Below are 19,710 nucleotides of genomic sequence, written 5' to 3'. Positions count from 1 at the left end.
TGCTATAGCAAAAATACCATAAACTGGGTGGCTTGTAAACAGCAGACATTTATTTCTCACAGTTCTGGAGGCTGGGAAGTCCAAGATCATGGTGCCAGTAGGTTTGGTGTCTGGTGAGGACCTGCCTTCTGGTTCATAGATGGCACCTTCTTGCTATCTCCTCACATGGCCTCTTTTCTAAGCATACTGATCCCATGAGGGCTCTGCACTCATGACCTAACCACTTCCCAAAGGCCCCACTCACCTTGGGCATTAGGTTTTCACCATATGAATTCGAGGAGTATACAAACATTCAAACTAAAACATGTGGGTTCAAGTTTCTACTCTGCCACTAACTTATGGTGTGGACAGATCACCTCACGTCTGTGAACCTCAGTGTCCTCATCTGTAAAAGAAGACTGGGCTCCAGGCTTCTTTTCAAACACTAGAAAACGTGACTCCCCAGTCGTTTTCTGCTGGGTCTTACTCATTGCCTCTGCAGGTTCCAGGTTACCTATTTAGAAACATATTTAAAGGGGCACCATATAAAGAGTCTGAGGGGATCACCCCAAAATTGGAGCTACACTAGGGCTGGGAAGGGTTAGAAAAACAGACGTGTCTATGAAGAGTGGGAATGAGTGGCATTTGCCTGGATACAGATGTACACTAAAGTTGATGAAATCATATGGTTCAACAAATATTTATAGAGTGCCTACTATGTGGTGGGTTTAAGACCATTATAAAGGTTTTAGCGATTTTAGTAGGAGTCAGGTTACATTTTAGAGTGAAACGGGCCATTTCAGAGTGCTAATACCATTAAATTCTGACCAGCCACCGAACCCTGTGAAAACCAATGTGCCCACTTTGAGGAAGTGGTCTGATCCTTCCAGGGTCAAGCTGCATCACTGCAAGCTTGAAATGATGGAGTGAGGCAGATTTAGAGCCGATGTGCCTTCCAGGACAGGTAGGAGTTCCAGATAACAGCAACACACTGGACAACAGCCAACCTAAGGAACAGGAAAGGCACCGTGAAGAAGAGGCAGAATAAGGAGCAAGCCAGGGGGGAGAGATGGGAAAGTGCAGCGGGAAAGAGGGAGTATCTCCAAGAACACCCAGACTTAGCTGTCCTTCCTTCAGCCCCCTTGGAGGGACGTGTGGCTCAGACGAGAGGACAACTAGCTCAGATTCTGGTGCCAGCCCAGAGCTCTGTCTCCTGGACAAGAGCCTCAAAGTTAACCCCCTCAGCAGCCATCTTGCCATGCATGGCTCCGTTACTTGTACGCCTGTCCAGGCTCCTTCTCAGTACACATCTGTCCATCTTGTACAGCTGAGATCTCATCTTCCAAAAATGTGCTGCCTGCCACATAAAGTAGCACCTCCTCTTTATTTTAAATATACCTTGCTCTAGTTTCAAAGAGCATTGCAAGGGCTCTAAAGTTTGATTTGGTTCATAAGTCTGTACTACGTTTAGCTATGCTATCATGTCAATTTTGACCCTGTCCCCCCTGAATAGTTTCATGTTTTTCCCTGTTCCCAAAGCCCCCTCACCTCCAATAATTTAAACCACTCAACTTGGTTCCACTGTATTTTTTTAATTGAGGTTTCAGGAACTACCTTTAATATTTAGGGTAAGATAATATTTTGCAGGGGACTAACCTGACCATGTTCCTACTTGTCTCTTTGGTCTACCTTTCTGCCTAACCTAGGCTGTAGCACTGTCCTTGCAGACATGCCATCAAAGGTAGAGAGCCCAGGTAGGATGGGGACAAGGGCTGTGGAGCAAGATCCTCCCCAGGAAGATGAAAGAAGGTCAGTGGGCAGACATTCTGCAACGTTCTGTTACATAAGAGGTTCTGAATAAAATGCTCAGGAGTCTGAGGAGCACTGACCAGGGCAGAGTTTTCTGGGCATGGGGGGTGTCTAAGGTAGTTCAAGGTTAAAATGAGGATCACTGTGTCTCCAAATGTTCATAATGTGCATCTTCCTTGAAAGGTGAGGTGGGGATCTGTCATACCTGTAATGAAGAGGGACCAGGTAGAAGTTGGCTAACTGCACAGCAGGCCAGAGCTACAAGAGAGAGAGGGTAAAAGTTGGGGGGCTGCCTCCATCATCTGACCCCAGACTCACTGCTTTGCCTGGTCTGACTCCAACTTCTACAGACAAGAACACGTTGCACAACTGGGTGTGTGCTTCCCTGAGTGTGGTGCCCACATGGGGGTGAGAGAGTGATCCCAACTGAGGGATTTCTGTGTCAGGAGGGCCCCCAATCCCTGGGCACTTCTGGACTCAAGAAAGCAGAAGAGGCAGCTGAGGTGTCAGCTCTTACATAGTAGTTGGTGATGAGGGCATCAGGATAATCCTGAGGAGACAAGAGAAGGAACAAGTGAGCCCTTGCACTTCCAGGCAGCTTAGACTTCCCGATCTGAGTACCACACAGAGACTTCTGTTCCGAGAACACACCCCTGCACCACAGCCCCTCGGCTCCTCTCCTCCAGAGCTGGGGCTCTGCCAGCACCTCTGCTCTTCCTGTCCCCACGAAGCCTGCCTCACTCCCCTGGACCTGCTGGCCTGCCACCCAGAAATCATCCCCATACCTGCCCAGCTCACCCGCTGGAGTTTGGCCCAATTGTCCTGGGGTGACAGTCCATTGAGTGCCCCTACCAATGGGAGGAAACAGCCCAGAAAACATGGGGCAAAGCCCGCCTAGGAAAGAGAAATCACAGCGCTGTGAGCACCTAAACCCCCACCTCCCCCAACACAGCTCACCCTCCCAGTCCCTCTTCCTTCCGCTCACCTGATCCAACAGCATCTTCTTTAGTGCATCCACCTTGGTGGTGCCAGGGATGAGCCGGTCCAAAACCTTGTACCAGCCTCCTACTACAGGGCCCTGAAAGTAACCCCCAGAGAGGGGTGCAGGGATGCAGAAGGGTGCACTAGGCTTTTACATCACAAAGCTCCCGCCTCGAGTATTAGAAATGAAACCCCAGGGGGAGCAGATACTCAAGGCTGGCTTAGATGTGAGAGGGTCCAAGGAAAGCTAAAGGATGACAGGGAACTGAGACCACTGTCCAATCCACCGGCAGCCCTGCTATGGGCAGAACTTACCACAAAGCCACAGCCCAGGGAGACCATGATCAGGGTCCGGCCAGTCTGGTGTGCCCGCAGACCACGTCTCTCCACCAGCTGCTGTGAGATAACATCACCCAGGCCCAAGAGAGACCCTGTGAGGGGTGCATAGGTGTTGTCAGGACACCTCCCAGGGACAAGATGCCATCCCAAGGAGGGAGGTAAGTCTGCTGACTGAATGAGGCTCTGGCACTCTGAGGCCAAGGGCTTCATTCTGGGGCAAACGGCCAGTCCCTTCCCACGGCTTCAAGGATGGTGGCACTTCGTATGTGTCCCGTCAGAAACTGGGATGAGCAGCCTTGGGCAGGCCAGGGCTCAAGAACTCTGCCTTGAGCAGTGAAGGAAAGTTGGACTCAGAAACTACAGGTAGAGGAAGGAGAATGTGAGGTGCCAGGGGCTGAGAAGCACTGACTGTCAGAATTGGAAAGGCCTTCCAGACATTTTCGTGCAAACCCCTTATTCTAGAGGTATGGATGGAAATGAAGGTCTGGGACCTCACATAAGCAGGAAGTGGCAAAGCCAAGGCAAGAACCAGGTGCCTTGATTTCCTAGACAGTGTTCTTTCCAGGATGCCTTACTATGAATAGATCATGTACAGAATGGTAAGGAACCCTGGGGTTTTCTCCCCCGCCAGCCAAAGGCAAGACCCTGGCCAATGTCCTTCACCTTGTTTTGGGGGTCTCTGTTTGTGGAGAACAGTAAGAATAACTCTTTCTAAAACATAAGTGTTCAAATGGTCCCAGGCAGAAGGATGAATGGCTGAACTGATAAGAGTCCCTGCAAGGAAAGGTCCTGTCACCGCCCAGCACAGTCAGGTACACCCAGAATTCCCATTCACTGCCTCAGACTGAGCTGCCAACAGGCATTAAGGCCATTTCTCCCCAGGTCTTTGCACCCACTTCCCCTCCCTTCACCTGCACAGACACCCAGCTCCAAGCAGCATGAGTCGGATACCCACACCCAGAATCCAAGACAGAAATCATCACTGTTTACAGAGCCCCCTGTGAGTGACAGTGGTGTGATGGTTTCCAGCAAACACACACTTCTAGCGCTGCTTGGGAGTGACCATATGACCTTTAGCTCGCCTGTCCATCTCACTGAGTAATGAGACCCCCTCCAGCCCCATAGTCACCACTGTCCCTGTGCCCTCAATTAGCACTGGGCAAACACATCCTCATCCTTCAACCCCGCTCCTTGGCCCAGAGCTGGCTCTGACGTCCGTGCTGGCTGCACACTCACTGCTCTTCCCCCACACCCCGGTACAGCCCTGCCCCTGTGCAGCCTCATCAGAGGCAGCTGAGTAAGGCTGAGAGCTGGGGCTGGGGCACCCACAGGTGACCTAAGCTGCTGGCCTCAGCTGCTGGGACCCCCAGCACACCCATCAAGGGAGCCCTGCCTCTCCTCTCCCTGAAATCCCAAAGTGGTAGAGGCTCTTCCCAGAAAACAGCTAGACATGGCCTCCCAGAGGGCAAGGACAGAATCCTAGACGTCTTTGTTCTCTTATCCCCCACCACCCCGAGCCTGGCAGATGCTCAGAAAATAAACTGAGGAGAAATGTCAAATGTACCACCGCAAACAACAGGACTGCCCTGGGAAGGGCACGGAGAACGCTAAGTCTAGCCCGAAGAATCCACCCAGGCTCAAGGTGTGAGGAGCAGTGGGGCTGAAGGCTTGCTCCCCCTCCATGCAGTTAGTAACTCCCTTTCCCCGCCTCAGGTCACCAGCTGCATGCCTAGGGCGGGGAGGAAGCTGCTGTGGCCATGCATAAAGGGAAGAGTGACCCTGACGAGGCCCGGGGAGGGGGGAACAGAAAGACAGTCACTGCTTAAATGAAGGGACTAAGTTTGACATTCTACTCTGGCAAGACGTTTACAGTATACAGAGAGCTCTCACACATTTAATCCTCATAAAAGGTCTGGAAGGTAGAGGTCACACCTCCATTTAATGTCTGACAGATGAGGCGACTTGGTAAGGAGTGGAGTTGGGGCCTGAACCCAGGCCTTCTCTCAAAGGAGGATGGGAGGCCAGGGAATCCCCAGCAGAGGCTGAGACCTGGGCTCAGGGGCCAGTGCGCACCAAGAGGTTCCTGAGGCTGCTACTTACAGGGGGTTCCTGCCCAAACAAGGCCCCAAAGGCCCACATATCAAAGACACTTCCTGGACTAATGCACTTCCTCTCTGTTTTGTACTCGCCAGAATGTGACCACCTCTATTCCTTGTCACCTTGTGGGGAGGGCAAGCAGCGATATTCCCAGGAAGGAACCAGTCGCAAGGAGAGGTGTGTTTTCACTCTTCATAGCTTACCAACAGGCACACAGCAAGCTAAAGGCAGAGTGAGAATGAAACCAGCCCCTGACTTGTAGTCCACGGTCCCAGAAGCCTGCAGCCTTTGAGAAAGATGGATTCCAGGCCCCCAAACCATGCCCGTCAGGCCTGAGAGACTACAAGTGAAAGGGCAGCAGCAGGAGTGAGTAGGTGGCGTGAAGCCTTAACCCTGCCGGTTCTGTCCATTTCAGACAGAACCATGCCCGGTTCTTCCTCTGCCCACAGATCATCAAGCCCCTTGGACCTGCAGCAGCTCTAGGGTGGTCTAAGGCTTTGGACTAAGCACAGAGCAAGGCCTGCATATCTGGTCCAAGTGACTGATTGAACAGGAAGGGCTGACTTTCAGATTCCTTATCCTACCTTCCCCAACCCAGAGCCCAAACAGACCCAAACCACCCTAGGCTCTGGGAGTCCTCTTGGACATATTTGGTTGGTTTGGACCCTCCAGTGCTCTGGCTCCCCTTTCCTTGGACTTGTTTCCAGGGGGTTGGGGCTGGAGGCCTGCTGAGACATAATGCCTGAGCCCCAATGGGGCAGGACAAGGGGCTGCCAGGCAGTGATGCCCCAATGCCAGGCTGGGCGCAGAGCCCAGCGGGCAGACACTGGCGCGGGTGTGACGTCATGCCCCTGGGTATGTGCCAGTTTTCATGCCGTCACTCACCACCAGATTCAGCAGAGTGGGGGGGTAGGGGTTGGGGAGAGCCTGCCTCTGAGCACAGATCTATTTGGGATCACCCTTGCCCGCTAGTGGAAAAGCCCCAACTTCCATGCCCTGTTCCTAGGCATGGGTGGGGGTAAGTTCTCTACTTCCCCTACTTTGTTCCTCTCCTGGCTTTTGTGTGTAGAGTCTTAGATGCAAGAAACTAAAGTATTAATGGAAATGAGAAAACTGAGGGGCAGGAAGTTGGAATGAGGGGCAGGAAGCTGTCCTATGGGAGGCCAGGCTCGGCAGGTATAGCTGCTGGCAGGGGCCCAGGGTGCTGTCTCCCTCCTCTCCAAAAATCTCCAACAATTAAATAGCTGCCTGGGGTAGGGGCAGTGAGAGGGGAGTGCCTCCTCTGGGATTGCTAGGAGTGCTCTCCCCTCTCCTGGCCTGAACCCTACCCACCGCTAGAAAATAAGACAAAACGGAGGGTTCTGCAGCTTGTCAGGTACCTGAGCCCAGACCAGCTGGGGTTACATTCAGCATTCTGAGGTCCCAGGTGTCTCAAGTGTAGGCCAGTGCACTAGGTTCTAGTCAGAGTGCCCCAGGTTCTAATGTCAGCTCTACCACTGACCATGAGGCCTCAGGCATGTCACTCTTCTCTCGTGCCTCAGTTTCCTTCTCTGCAGTATCAGGGGCTAGACTGGGTGGTCTCTAATGCCTGTTGAGCTTTCACATTCAGACTCCAGGGAAACCAGTGTCTGCAGGAGCTCAGCTGCTTCCACAGCAGGACCAGAGTGGCCTAAGATGGATGGAGCTGGGCCCTGGGCCCACTGGAGACTGGAAGGGCCCTCAAGAAAGGATGGGAGAAGGCTGACTCAGACTCTGCAGAACACACAGCAGACCTGTGCCCAAGCTGCCCTGTTCCTGACTCTGGATTGGCCAAAACTGGGTGTATCAGACACTTCTTTTGAACCATATCAGATCTTCTTGATTCACTTATCTCTTACTCCAGCCACCACTGCAGTTCACCTGATAGGTCCTTGTCTTGGGCCTATGCCTTACCTCAGCTATTGATGCTTTACTTGGGGATGATGCATGTGCAACCTGGTAGAGCACAGAGCTTGGGCATCGACATCCCATGTGGCAAACCTCTGATCAGTGTGGGATGGAGTTGGTGGGTAAAGGTTTCTCCTTTTCTCCAGAAAAGACTATTCATCCACAGAGTCCTAAGAAGCATTTCGAAGAGCTTCTCTGTCAGTTTTAAGGGACGGAGCAGCCGTGTGCCCTAAGCAGTGTCCACTTGGTAACGCATCCTTATATTGGCTGTTCATCCCCCCACCCCCACCTCATGGGATTATTTCCTAACAAAGTACCTGCACAGAAGCTTCAGACTACTTTTTGGAGAACCAAGGCTAGATGGTTATCCACACTCAAATTTATGACAAGTGGAACAAATCCAACCCCAACACCACTATAAAAAGAAGAGCTTGTTGTGCTTGGGTTGCCAACACTCATATAAAGGGCCAACTCCTGGAGCCTTTAAGTTTCTTGAGCATTTTTTTGATTTCTAAAGCCTTTTCACAGAGATAATCCCTACACTGACTCTGTGAGGTCATATAATTAAACTCAAATTCTAAACGAGGAAACTGAGGCTCAAAGAGGTTTACTGTCTTGCCCTGATTCACACAGCTACTAAGTGCTATGGCTCTGAGATTCAAATCTTGGTCTTCTAACTTCAAGTCTGAAATCTCTATTCTGTTTTCCAGTGTGATGAGCTATCCCATGGGATCTTAGAAACGACTGTGCTGGGATCTAAAAACAGCTCAGTGAGCTAAATCCACTTCCCCCCTTTATTTGCAGTTTGATTTGAATACACAGAGCAGGAGAGAAGGAAAAGTCTGAAAGGTTTGGGGAAGTCTGAGAAAAGTGCTACCTTGAGGTTGCTTCAGGGCTGAGATGTTGGCACAGCCTCAGGAAGACTGGGGGTGTGGAGCTACAGGGCTCTAGCACTGGCAGACCAGCACCCCAGTTCAGCCACAAATCTGCACTTGGACCCCTTGGAGCTCTAGCTCCTGCCTTGGTCAGCTGCAGATCCCTTGGGTAGGGAAACACAAGGACTATCCTTCCCTCCCTATTCTTGATGGCCACAAGGGGGAGAGGGGGAACCTTCCTTCCAGCAGTTAGGGTGCCTGAGGGAATCTGAGGCTGGGCAAACGGCCCAGCGTGTCAGTTCCCATCACAGCCACCCAACTCAGCATGAGTCACCACACACGCAGCCAGGTGAGTCATGCAGGATGACGGACACTCTGAGGACAGGATGGGGGGTAGTTGGGCACAGGAGGCTGGAGAGGCGCCCAGGGAGGGGTAAAAGACTTCTTGGCCAGTCACTCAATGAAGTTTCTAGTGCTGATGCGGGGCTGTTCTAGCAACAGGATTGCTGTTGCACCCTGGCTTTCAGTAGCCGCCCCCAAGCCCCTTTTAACAGACTTCCTCGCAGAAGCCCATGGTCCTCATTCGAATCCTGTTCCTTTCCTCTAAACAGAAGCAGGACCTCATCTTAACCGGTCACCCTTGCACTCCCCCAATAGTCCCAGGCCTTCCAATCCTTCCCCCTATAAAACTTATCTCTGTGCCATCTCCTCTCATATTAGCTAATCTGTAAAATGAAGATGGTAACAAATACAGGGAAGGCACTGGGTTACCTTTGTGAGGCTGTTAATCACTGGATTTAGAGTAAAAATAAATCCTTGATTAGTGTATTGTTTGAGGATACATCCATAGATAGTAGAACTATAAGAAAAGCAAAAGAATGACATAAACAAAACTCAGGAAAGTGGTTACCTCTTAGGGTGTATGAATGAGGGACAGGCATTCAAGGGGGTTCAAAGCTGGGCACTGATACAGGAGCGTTCAGTGTGATGTTTAAATGGTGCACACACATCTTAACCATTCTTTTGTGTATGAAGAGACATTTCACAATAAGAACAACACTAAGAAAAATAAACTGGGGTAAGAGTCTGATTCCAGCACTTATTACGTATGTGATCTAATGTGGATTCAAGTAATCTTAGCCCACTGTGTCCCCACCTTTGTGAGGACCCTATGAGATGATGTGTGTTGAAAGTGTTCTGCACACTGTGAAATGTTAAAGGAGCCTTTGTTATCGTTCATTTTCTAAATTAAGGCCTCCTGGCCTCAGGTTTGTGAGGACTTTCGCATTCTACTTTATAGCCAGGTTACCTATGCACACCCCTTCTCTTAAGAACAGCCTTGGGGGCCCTCCCTCCAAAACAGCCTGGGGTGAGAGCCAATCCTTCAAGGGGGCTGAACAGAAGCAAAAAATGAGGGAGTGGGTGGTGCAGCGAGCTTCTGCCTCCCAAGTCACCCTGCTCTGGTACCACTAGGTCACTCAGGGACACTCACCAGCTGTCAGGACCTGCACTTTCCACGGATGAGCAGTCAGAGCCCGCTGGTATGCCCGCCAAAGTGCCATGCTTTCTGTCAAGCCGAGAGGAGAGGGGAGTCACTCCCACTGCCCCTCCCCAAGGTTAAAGACACTCTGTCTTTCCCTTGTGCCCACTCCCGCTTCTAAAAGGGCAGAGGCTTCCTGGACAGCTTTCTATCACAGAGGGTCGCCTTAGACAATCGGGGAAGAGAGGAAGGCTGTGGGCGGCTATGTTATCCCGGTGGCCGCCACCCGTCACCCCACCCCTGAAGCAAGGCTATCTGGGGGCCTCCGGCCCGACCGAGACACACACAGAACTGGTTTGCTCTGGCTTTTACCCAGAGCCTGGTCGGCCCCGTTTCAGACTCTTAGTTGGAATCAGCCCGCATCCTTCCTGAGCCCAGTTCGACCTCTGACTGCCTGGGCCTGCAACGATCACGCGCGCAGCGGGCGCTCAAGGCGCGCTGCGTTTGGAGCGGGTGACCTGGGATCTCCGGCTACTCACCTGGGCTCCAGCTCAGCCCCTCCCACGTGACCTGAGCGGTGGGAGGGACTTCCGCCCCAGATCCCGCCCCTTCCGCTCGGTTGACCTCGAGATTTCCTCCTGCCCTCAGCCACTAATACCGTGGAAAGGGGCTCCGTTCGGTCTGCGCCGGGTCTTGGTGCTGGGCCCGCCTGCCCACCTGGGTCCGACCTCTGCCTCCTGCGACCCCTTCTCTCCCCAGTGCCACAGCCTCTTAACCTGGATAGACCTTCACGGATCCCGCGTCCCGAAACTGGGCAAGGTCCAGACGTCATTCTCGGTCTCACCAATTTGGAAACTTAGCTATAGTTAAATGAGTGCGTTTGTGTTACTTTCTAAAATAATACCTTTAAGTTCTTCACTAGCCTCAACTGTGAGCTCCTGAATGGGTGGGACTGGGTCTTGTTCATGTTTGTCGTCCTCATAGCAACTTGTTCAGTGCTTTGTCCACAGTAGTCTTTAGAAATGCTGCGTAAAGATGACTCCTCCGTGGAAAGCATTCGGATTACAGAACCTCAGGTTTAGATGGATACTGGTTTCATAACTAGCGGGCTTGCAGCCTTGGTCTTCACTAGACTAAGTTCCTCATCTATGAAATGAGTAGGTTGGACTATGTGCTTTTCAAACTGGGCTCCTCAGTTTTAGAGGTTTATACTTGTTTGGGGAGGGGGTATCACAGGTTCTTCTTTACCTCAATTTTTTAAAAATACACGTATACTTCTACATTAAAACAAGGGCCCACAACTAAGGGTTCATAAACCATTAGATTAGGTGATTTCCTAATCCCTTTCCAGCTCTAACATTCTAAAATTTTGCGAATATACTGCAGCATTCTTTCTAGGGTAGTGGAAACTTTTACAAGATCCCTGGCAGATTTGTCAGGCTGACTGCTTTTGCTTAATCATCTCCAGGGAGCTCACACTTCAGGAGGCAGCCATATCTGTCTCTTTCAGGGTCTTTACCTGACTAGCTCCAGCCCCAATTTACTCAATTCCTATATGATTAAGGCAGGGAGAATCCTGTACAGATACTGGAGAAACACAGTAAGGAAGCAAGAGAATTCGATGTCACAAACATTAACCAAAGGTTTCTATATGCATAGCACCATGCTACAGGAGTGAAGTTACACCAGTAAATGCAAAGATCAAATGTGCTAAGCTGGAAAGCTGTATTCTGAAGTCAGACTATCTGCCACCACTCAATAGTTATGTGACCTTATTCAGGTTGCTTAACCTCTCAGAATCTTATTTTTATCAAGTAAAATTGGGCAATATCGACCTCATAGGGTTAAATTAAGGAACATATGCTAAAGTACTTGAAATAGATCAAATGCCTAATAAACACTTATTTGGCTGCTTTTCCTTCCTTTCCTCTTGAGAACACGTGGAAGGGAGAATAATTTTTACTGGAGAAACCTGGCAGGCCCCTTGGTGAAGGTGGAACTTGAACTGGGACCTTGAACAATGAATAGGACTTAGGTGGAGATGGTGGAAAAGGACACTCCAGGAGCAGGGAATAGTGTGAACAAAGGGACAAAGGAATTAAAGTGCAGGAACCCATGGATAGTATAGTGTATATATCAGGAGGAAAGTTTGGAAGGGGTGTGGCCTGGGGAAAAAAGGGCTTATGGTAGAGAAAGAAAGCAAGGCCTGAAAGCATTTTCCTGCTTTTCTTTTGGAGGTTTAGATTAGGGCAGGGACCCAGCAGCAGGAGCAGGGCTGCCAACACCTCAACGACATGGTTCCCTAGGCCCCATCTTTTCTACCACTGAAAGTGGGATTTCATGAGGCAGTGTCAAGGGGCTTCTGTGTAGAATGAGCAAAGCTCCTCTGCAATGGAAAGCACTTTCCTACCAGTCCTCTCAACAACAAAACTGGCATAACCTGAGCTGGCACAATAGAATGGTGTAATACTTGGCTCCTTTGCACTGACGTGAGTTGTGGTCCCTCTGCTGCTAATGGTCCAGGTGTTTCCTCTTCTGTACAGGGAAGGAATTGAACTACTTGATTCCTTTCCTCTTAAAAGGAGATTTTCTGACATATGATAAATTCTCTACACTAAAGAGGCAGAAAGCTGTTCCCAGATATTTGGCCAATCAGTCTCGAGTGCCAGAGGGTTTTGTTCCAGGCAGGCACTGAACTAATCTCCACTCCCTTCAGTAGGAGCTGAAGTCATCTGACTACTCCCCGCCCCAAACCTCAAGTTGTACTCTTACACATTCCAAGACTATGGTTTCCCTATTACTCCTTTTGGGGTCTATCCTTGCTTAAGAGGCAATACTACAGTCACTGTGAGTCTGCAACATCCCACAAGAGAACTCTAACAAGATGAGATATAACACACTACTGTGCTTGGGTTTGAAATACCTCCTGTATAGAGTTGAAATAAAGTAGCTAAATATGTTTAATAAGTCAACAATGTGACAGTATAATGAAGGATCAACAATCATGAGGTGTAAAAGAATGGTTAAAGTAACTGAAGATATTTAATCTAGAGAAGAAAAGACTTGGGAAACACATGATAGCTATTTTTAAATACTTAAAAGGGCAATCACAGGGAAGAGTGACTAGATTTCCTAACACCCATGGTAAAGTTTATAGAGGTATACTGACTTGATATAAAAGAAGATTTTTTAAAAATGACTGTCTGTGAATGCTCAAGAAGGGTCAGATGACCAGTGATTGGGAATATTTCATAAGCAGGAGCAAGTAAGATCTGAGCCACTGTTTTGTTAGCAAGGTGTCTGTGGTGTGTTCCTCAGTTAAGTGAGTACTATAAGCAGCTTCAGTCCAATGAATTACCATCATGCCCTTGTGGGGCCTGTGTGTTGGGTACTCTAAAGAGGAAGTTGGGAAGGCAGTAATATTGGATCCTGGAATATAGTCAGACAGGAACCTTCATGCAGATGCCCTTTCCAGTTCTCCAAACACCCACTCACATGTGGTCTCAAAAACACCCAGTACCTTTACTTAGCTTTACCTACTTCACAATATGCTCAATATGAGCAAGTTGACTCCCAAGCCTAGGTCAGGCCTGAGTGTTTCTCGTGAGTCATAGTTTTATGCTGAGGAGCCTTGAGAGTTTGTGGAGGGAGAACCTCCCCTGCCCGCGGGGGGCTGTGATGACAGAAGAAGTTTGGAAAGAGAGGGATCTAAGGAATCCTGGGGAGGCAGGTCTAAAGGTCCAGGCCTGGCAGCATCAGTGTCCAGGAAGGCCCAGTTCCTATGGCTGTGTGCATGGGGCCAATTGTTCTCGGCAGACTTCATTCTGAGGGTCTTGCAAGGACCACAACTAGGGACCAGGCAGAAGGCGATGGCTGGTTGGAGGGAAGCCAGGCCCTTTAGTTGGGGAGGCCGGCTGGAACATAGCACTGAAGTGGGCTCGGCTTTCAAGCTGCATACGGTGGCCCAGTGGACAGGTGAGTCCACGGACAAAATGGATCCGAACCAGCCCTGACTGCCCCCCCGAGACCAGCCATCCATAGGAGTCCAGGTTTGGGCTGAAACGTACCTGAGAAGAGAATAGAAAACAAAAGAGATGCTCACAGTTGGTGCTTTAGGGTGAGTCCTACCTGTAAGAGCAAAAAATGAAAAGGGGGGGGGGGCACAACCTGAAAGGATAGGAGCATGATGCGGTGAGAGGTAGGATGAATGAGGTATGTCTATCATGCTCTGGAGGATGAAGGTCCTGGAGCTGCTTCCCCTCCTTCACTGTCTCTGTTACCTTTTCATCTCCCATTTCATTGCACACAGGCCCAGAGTTGGGAGGAAATGAGGTGAAGGATGGCGAAGATGAGAGATAAGGTTCCTACCTTATGAATAGCTTCCAGCTGCAGCCGGTCCAGGCAGAGCCGCGTTTGCCCCTCTCCCTCCTGCATGCGCAGCATTGGTTCTCTGTGGGGCAGACCGTGGAATGAACTCTGGGGAGGAGGGTGCAATAGGAGAGAGAAAGCAAGCAGCTTCTTAGTTTTGCATCTTTCTGTTGGAACTCCTTAGGATTCCCTACTATACAAGGACTCAAGTTTTTTACTTTTTCTAATGCCACACCCATTCTCCTGGCCTCAGTTTACCAAGTCTGTGTCTTGAAAGAGCAAGTAGTGATGGTTGACGGTTTCAGCATAAGTTCGAGCCTTGGGAGGGTTGGGGGCCCCAGATGAAGCAGAAGAGTGGTCTTGACCTTCAGGACTGTCCTGATATGGCATCAGATCTGCTTTATATATAGGCTAGAAAGAAGAATGTGAGATTAGGCTCTATAATACGGAAGACCAAATAAAAGTAAAAGAGAGAGAATTGGTTTGGAGCAGAAAAGACTTTAAGGTGAAAGAAAGCAGTACGTTCAAACATATGTTCAGATGCACGAGGGTAGGGGAGATTATGTACAACTCTACGCTAAGACTCCCAGGAAGAATATCAGGGCTGGGAGACCTAGTACTAATTTGTACTCTACTGCTAATTGGGTGCACTAATTTGAGAGGTCATGTGGATTAGGACCCAACAGGTGGTGCTGCTGTTAAATATTCATATACGTACGAATCTTCGCTCTACAGGTCGCTTGACATTTATTGGGTTCAGTGCCATATCAGGCAATATAGCTGCAATGAGCTCCCCAGATATATCTCCTGCGGCTATCGTCCCAAGCCAGTCGGATCCTGAAAGACTCTAATGGGAAGAGAGAGATTTCTCATTCATTCGCTCACTCATATTCATTCAGTTCTGTGAACTGGTAAAAACTGCACAGTCTGAGGGGGGAGAGACACATTCGCACAAATATGAGTTTATCCATAACCCATATCCCTGATGATACAATTACCACACACCCATCTTCTATCCAAAACTACGGCCTCTGGGACTTCCCCAGTGGCCCGGTGGTAAAGGATCCACCTTTCAATGCAGGGGATGCAGGTTTGATGCCTGGTCAGGGAACTGAGACCCTACATGCTGCGGGGCAACTAAGCCTGCACGCGCCACAACTGCTGAGCTCACGAGCCTCAACAAGAGAGCCCATAGGCTCTGGAACCCATGCGCCACAACTAGAGAGAAGTCTGCTTGCCACAAGGAAGAGCCCACACACTGCAATAAGACCCGATGCAGCCAAAAAAATAATAAAGAAAATAAATAAATTTAAAAAAACCCCAAAAACCTACTGCCTCTTTCTGACCACCACTAGTTGAGTAAAGGAAACGTCTTCCTGTGTAATGAAAGTTTGGAAGAGAGGGACTCACCCAGACAGTGCCTTTTCGAGGAGCAGTGAAGTAGGCCTTGAAACCAAGGTAACCAGCATCAATATAATGAATTCCACAGAGTCCATAACTGTAAGAGAAAGAGAAAAGAAAACCTTCCTTTTTCTAAGATTAGATTCACCTCTTCCCCCACAACTCAAACTCCCTCAGTGAAAAAACCCTCAACCCTCCTCTCCCCACAACAATCTGGCACAGTGCACCCCAACCCTTAGGGCCTGTCCCCAGACTCCTCCTCTCTCCATCCTGCCGTACGAGGCATAGCAGTTGTCCTGAGCCACAGTGACACCATTGTAGGGGAGCAGCCAGGCCAGCTCTGTACTCAAGAAGCGCTTGATAGAGTTTATTGGTTCATAAGGTCGTCGAAGATCCCAGAATTTGATTTTCCGGTCACTCCCTGCAGAGACTAGGAAATGACTGTGGAAAGATGGGAGAAGAGGGAGAAGATCAAATCTGAGCAAGCCTGGAAGGGTCAGCCTGTCCCAGTCTTCACCTCCCACCTCCACAACTCTCCTATTCTATACCTGTTAGCTTTGCACCATTGAAGGGTACGCACAGCCTGGTCATGGGCTAGAAAACACTGGAAGGGGTAGAGCTTCAAGGAGCCATCAGAGAGCCGTATCCGCTGCAGGGGCGAGTTCGTGGGAAGGTTCCAGAAAACCACCATGCCTGAGGCAGGGACAGAATGTGTAGATACTAGAGCCAGATTCTCTCTTCCTTGCTCTAATTTCTTTCTCTGACTCCTAGATCTAGGTCTTCTACTCTCAGATCTGATCCCTTAAGAAAGGCTACAGGGATCAAGATCAGCTAGGCAACATTCCCTCCATGGTTTAAAGACTCAACCTGATATTTTTAGTTCCAATTCTCATCAACATAAAAGTAATAGCTTAGTCTGAGATCTGCAGTTGAAAGATATGATTAATGCACTCAGAATCCTCTACTTTATTTCTTGAAAGCATAAACCCTCTAGGACAAGGGTTGGAAACTACGGCCTATGGGCCAAATACAGCCTGCTGCCTATTTTGATAAATGTTTTGACTGGAACACAACCATACCCATTTGCTTACCTAAGGTCTGTGGCTGCTTTCACTTTACAATGGCAGAGTTGAATAGTTCCAACAATGGCCAAACAGCCCACAAAGCATAAAATATTCACTATCTGAACCTTAACAGAAATGTTTGTTCTAAGACAAAGAGAACAGGCGAGGAGCCAAAAGCAACAAAATGCAGAGGAACAGAAAACAAATGGACAAATAGAAACTAACTCAGCTGATCCAAAACAAACTGACCCCTGACCAGGCTGGCAGAGGACGAGGTAATCAAAAGTATAACTTTGATAAAAGTGAAGGACAAATTAAAGAACAATAAGAATTTAATAAACAAAAGTTGAGGGAAGCATGTGAAGCTAAAACCCCTTTTATAAACAAACTCAGGAAATGCAGCATCTATGAACCTTTCTTGAAAAAACTTGACAGTGATTTACAGCTAAGCAATGTAAGTAATTCAGCAATGAAGGAGGAGGCTGAGATGAAAGGACTGGTGGAGACAGGCAATCATTTCAATATAGAGTTAAGATTTAGTGACACTGGGAATTAAGACAGCAAAACAGCACTGAGTATCACATACCTTGACAGTGTAAGAATAAGACCACCAAAAGAAACACAGTTAGGAGACAGTGAGAGGGATGACAGGAAGCAGTGTAAGAGTGCAAATTTCCCTACCAGGAAGTCTACTGGTGTATCTAAAAGTGAAACTGTCATTTAAAAACAATAACAAACAACACCAATTACTTAACATTACTTATAATTTTTAATTTTTTTCCTTTTTAATCTTTATTAAAAGTATCTTTATGGAACTAATGTCTTTGTGGTGAAGGAACATTTATTGGGAGCTTAGCTAATCTTTCCATTTCACTTGTCTTTTTCTTCTATAATTAAATAAAGGTATAATTAAATTTAATACCTTTTAATTTAAAAGTTTCTAGAGTATGATCCCATTTTTATAGAATTCTTTCTCTCTCCATCTAACCTTTTTATCTTTATACATGCATAGAGAGCTGCATGAAATGATGTTTATCTAGTTTTAATTACTTCTTTCTGAGTAGAAAAATTCTAGTGACTTTCTCTTCTTTGTATTTTTTTTACATTGCGTGAATATTTATAACTATGTAATGTCGAACACTGAACCAAAAAGGAAACAACAACCGAAAAACAAGCATATATAGAAGTTTAAAGAGCAACAGCTCCTTATGTTTTGTTTATTTTTTTACCATTATAGTATCCAGCAGCCAGGTGGTGGTGGGGCCGGGAGGGCATCCAAGCCAGGCTAAGGCACTGACCACACTCAGAGGGGTCTGAAGCTTGCATAGACCCCACCTGAAGGGTTGCCACACATTGGACCTGCAGGGACAGAAGAAATAAGACCAGGATTAGGGATAACTACTGTTTGGAATGAAGGCTCAAATCAGTGTTTAATCCAGCAGGAGGTGGGAGATTTTTCAGAGGTGGAAGGAGACTCACTGTGGAATCAGTAAGGGAGGCTCTAGAAGATGGAGCCTCAGCTAAGGTAGCAGGTTCCTCACTCACCTTATAGATGGCAGGCTTCACTGCATCTGTGAGGGAAGAAGAGCAGTAACTTTGACACTCTGGATACAGAGGACTGAGATCTTAATCAGGCCTTGCTCTTAGACCAGCACCCCCTGCCCTTTCAGCCGTGCCCTTCCCTCACGCTCTTCTTCCTCCACCAAATGTATGAACCTACCTCTATCTGCCCCTAGGTTCTTCCTTCCACCTGTTCTACCTAATAGTGCCCTTCCTCCTATCAGAATAGCTAATCCCTCCACTCTGCTCTCTTCTCATCCTCTCCTTTTCCAGAGCATGGCGCATTTGGTCATCCTCCCCTTCTCCTGTGCTGTTCACTTTCTCTCTCCCTATTGGGTCACTCTCATATGCACATGGAAACATGAACTCTTGTCTCCTATCTAAAGCAAACAAACCAAAGCCTTCCTTTATCCCTTATTCTTTTTCATTGGCTGTGCCACGCGGCATGTGGGACCTTAGTTCCCTGCCTAGGGTTCAAACCCACACTCCTGCCTTGGAAGCACGGAGTCTTAACCACTGGACCACCAGGGAAGTCCCCTCTTTACCCCTTATTCATCTCCAGCCACCACCATCATTTAAATGATCACTTTCACAGCCAAATTTCCCAAAAGAACTGTCTATACATTTCTATCTTCACTTCCTCACCTCCCACTCCCTCCTCAGCCTAATCCTAACACCAGACCACCAAATAGGGGATTTCCTCAGGCTTCAAAACTAGGTGCCCTCTTCTTTAAACACTCAGTACTGTTGAAAAACAAATAAATTCAACCAAATAGGAGTTGCCTTTCCCTGCCCCTTCCTCTTCATGCTCACCTTCAGCTCTATAGCCTCTCTCTCTCCTCACAACAGAGAGTGTGTTTACGTGTATATGTGGTGGTGAGGACAGGGAGGCAGAAGACAGGGTTGGGGGAGGAAGAAGAGCATGGCAGGGGAGACAAAGTCTCAGCCTTCGGCAGCTCTTTACACAGCCAATTAACTGTGGCAGCAAGAGAGAGAAGACCTGAGAGCACAGGAGAGCAGGGAAGTAGGGGAGATAAAAGGTAATGTGCTGAAAGAGGGCAGTTACAAGACTGCAAAAGAGAGAACTGTATGCAGGCTGCCAAAGAGAGAAGTCAGAATGGGAGGAGTGACTGGGTAAGGCTTTTTACTGGAGAAACTGGGCCTGGAGGAGTTTCAGGGGAGACAGACAAGCCCTGCTAAGCTCCGGCCACAACATTCTCCTTGCTGTGCTACTCACCTAGCGGCAGCTGGGCCAGCAGGGCCTCGGGATGGGGCAGACTGAACAGCAGCACCTTCCCATCTGAGCAGGCAAGAGCCAGGAGACCCAACCGGGGCAGGAGAGGAGCCTAGAGGGTGAGACCAGATCTGCACTGAGGCTTGCTGCCTTTAGGCACCTCTCAGAAAACTTTTTTTGAGGTTCTGACCCCTGAAAATGTGATATGGAGTTGCTGGAAAAACTCCACCTGCCACTCTACAACCTCCCTCCCTCCAACTCTGGGAAGACCCAGGGCCCCTTTGTCCTGGCTCTGAGTCCTAGGGCCATCCCACAATCAAAGGAGCTGTACCTTCCGAGGGGTGCCTGGAAGTTCCCATGCTCCACTGGGGCAGAACTTGAGGTCCCAGATGCAGCCGTGGTCACAAGCAATCCCATAGACAAAGTGGGCTCTGTTGCCAGGACTGAGAGAAAGCATGTGGGGAGAGCGGGTAGGAAGGAGGGGCCGGGAGCTGCCAGAGCCTGTGCTCCCCTCGTCTCAACCCAATCCGAGCGCTGCCCAGCCCCATCCTGCTCTCCTCCTCAACCACCCTTCCATGGCAGTGTCCCAGCCCCACC

The 19,710-nt window shown here is 48.9% G+C and overlaps 2 protein-coding genes across 10 annotated transcripts in view; both read right to left on the bottom strand.

Annotated features, from left to right (window-relative positions):
* Positions 1 to 663: 663 nt before the first annotated feature.
* On the bottom strand, positions 664 to 14,140 carry MPV17 (mitochondrial inner membrane protein MPV17). 8 transcript variants are annotated; one of them, XM_057741483.1, is made up of 9 exons: positions 14,113 to 14,140; positions 13,855 to 13,962; positions 9,499 to 9,573; positions 3,085 to 3,200; positions 2,774 to 2,866; positions 2,587 to 2,682; positions 2,306 to 2,338; positions 1,994 to 2,046; positions 664 to 986 (listed from the first exon to the last, which is right to left on the bottom strand). In XM_057741483.1, exons 3-9 carry the CDS (start codon positions 9,566 to 9,568, stop codon positions 917 to 919), a joined length of 531 nt encoding a protein of 176 aa, XP_057597466.1. In that variant the 5' UTR covers positions 9,569 to 9,573; positions 13,855 to 13,962; positions 14,113 to 14,140; the 3' UTR covers positions 664 to 916. The 8 variants fall into 8 exon arrangements, 6 of the variants coding, with proteins under 6 accessions (XP_057597466.1, XP_057597467.1, XP_057597465.1 ...); XR_009054660.1 differs by lacking the exons at positions 1,994 to 2,046; positions 13,855 to 13,962; positions 14,113 to 14,140 and adding exons at positions 1,869 to 1,993; positions 9,859 to 10,012 and having other exon boundaries at positions 2,107 to 2,338; XM_057741484.1 differs by lacking the exons at positions 13,855 to 13,962; positions 14,113 to 14,140 and adding an exon at positions 10,391 to 12,842.
* The window catches only part of GTF3C2 (general transcription factor IIIC subunit 2), a 23,699-nt gene continuing 16,973 nt past the window's right edge, over positions 12,985 to 19,710 (bottom strand). For both annotated transcript variants that reach the window (XM_057741478.1, XM_057741479.1), the window contains exons 9-19: positions 19,445 to 19,556; positions 19,117 to 19,225; positions 17,865 to 17,890; positions 17,549 to 17,678; positions 15,804 to 15,948; positions 15,535 to 15,696; positions 15,265 to 15,352; positions 14,573 to 14,701; positions 14,113 to 14,265; positions 13,855 to 13,962; positions 12,985 to 13,553 (exon numbers count right to left, since the gene is read on the bottom strand). In XM_057741478.1, coding sequence (XP_057597461.1) covers positions 13,335 to 13,553; positions 13,855 to 13,962; positions 14,113 to 14,265; positions 14,573 to 14,701; positions 15,265 to 15,352; positions 15,535 to 15,696; positions 15,804 to 15,948; positions 17,549 to 17,678; positions 17,865 to 17,890; positions 19,117 to 19,225; positions 19,445 to 19,556 — 1,381 coding nt within the window. In that variant the 3' untranslated portion in view covers positions 12,985 to 13,334. The remainder of the gene's footprint in view (positions 13,554 to 13,854; positions 13,963 to 14,112; positions 14,266 to 14,572; positions 14,702 to 15,264; positions 15,353 to 15,534; positions 15,697 to 15,803; positions 15,949 to 17,548; positions 17,679 to 17,864; positions 17,891 to 19,116; positions 19,226 to 19,444; positions 19,557 to 19,710) is intronic.

Source organism: Hippopotamus amphibius, chromosome 7 (assembly GCF_030028045.1).
Source record: "Hippopotamus amphibius kiboko isolate mHipAmp2 chromosome 7, mHipAmp2.hap2, whole genome shotgun sequence".
Taxonomy (NCBI): Eukaryota; Metazoa; Chordata; class Mammalia; order Artiodactyla; family Hippopotamidae; genus Hippopotamus; species Hippopotamus amphibius.
Note: the sequence above shows the minus strand (reverse complement) of the source record. Positions and strands in the feature narration are given on the sequence as shown.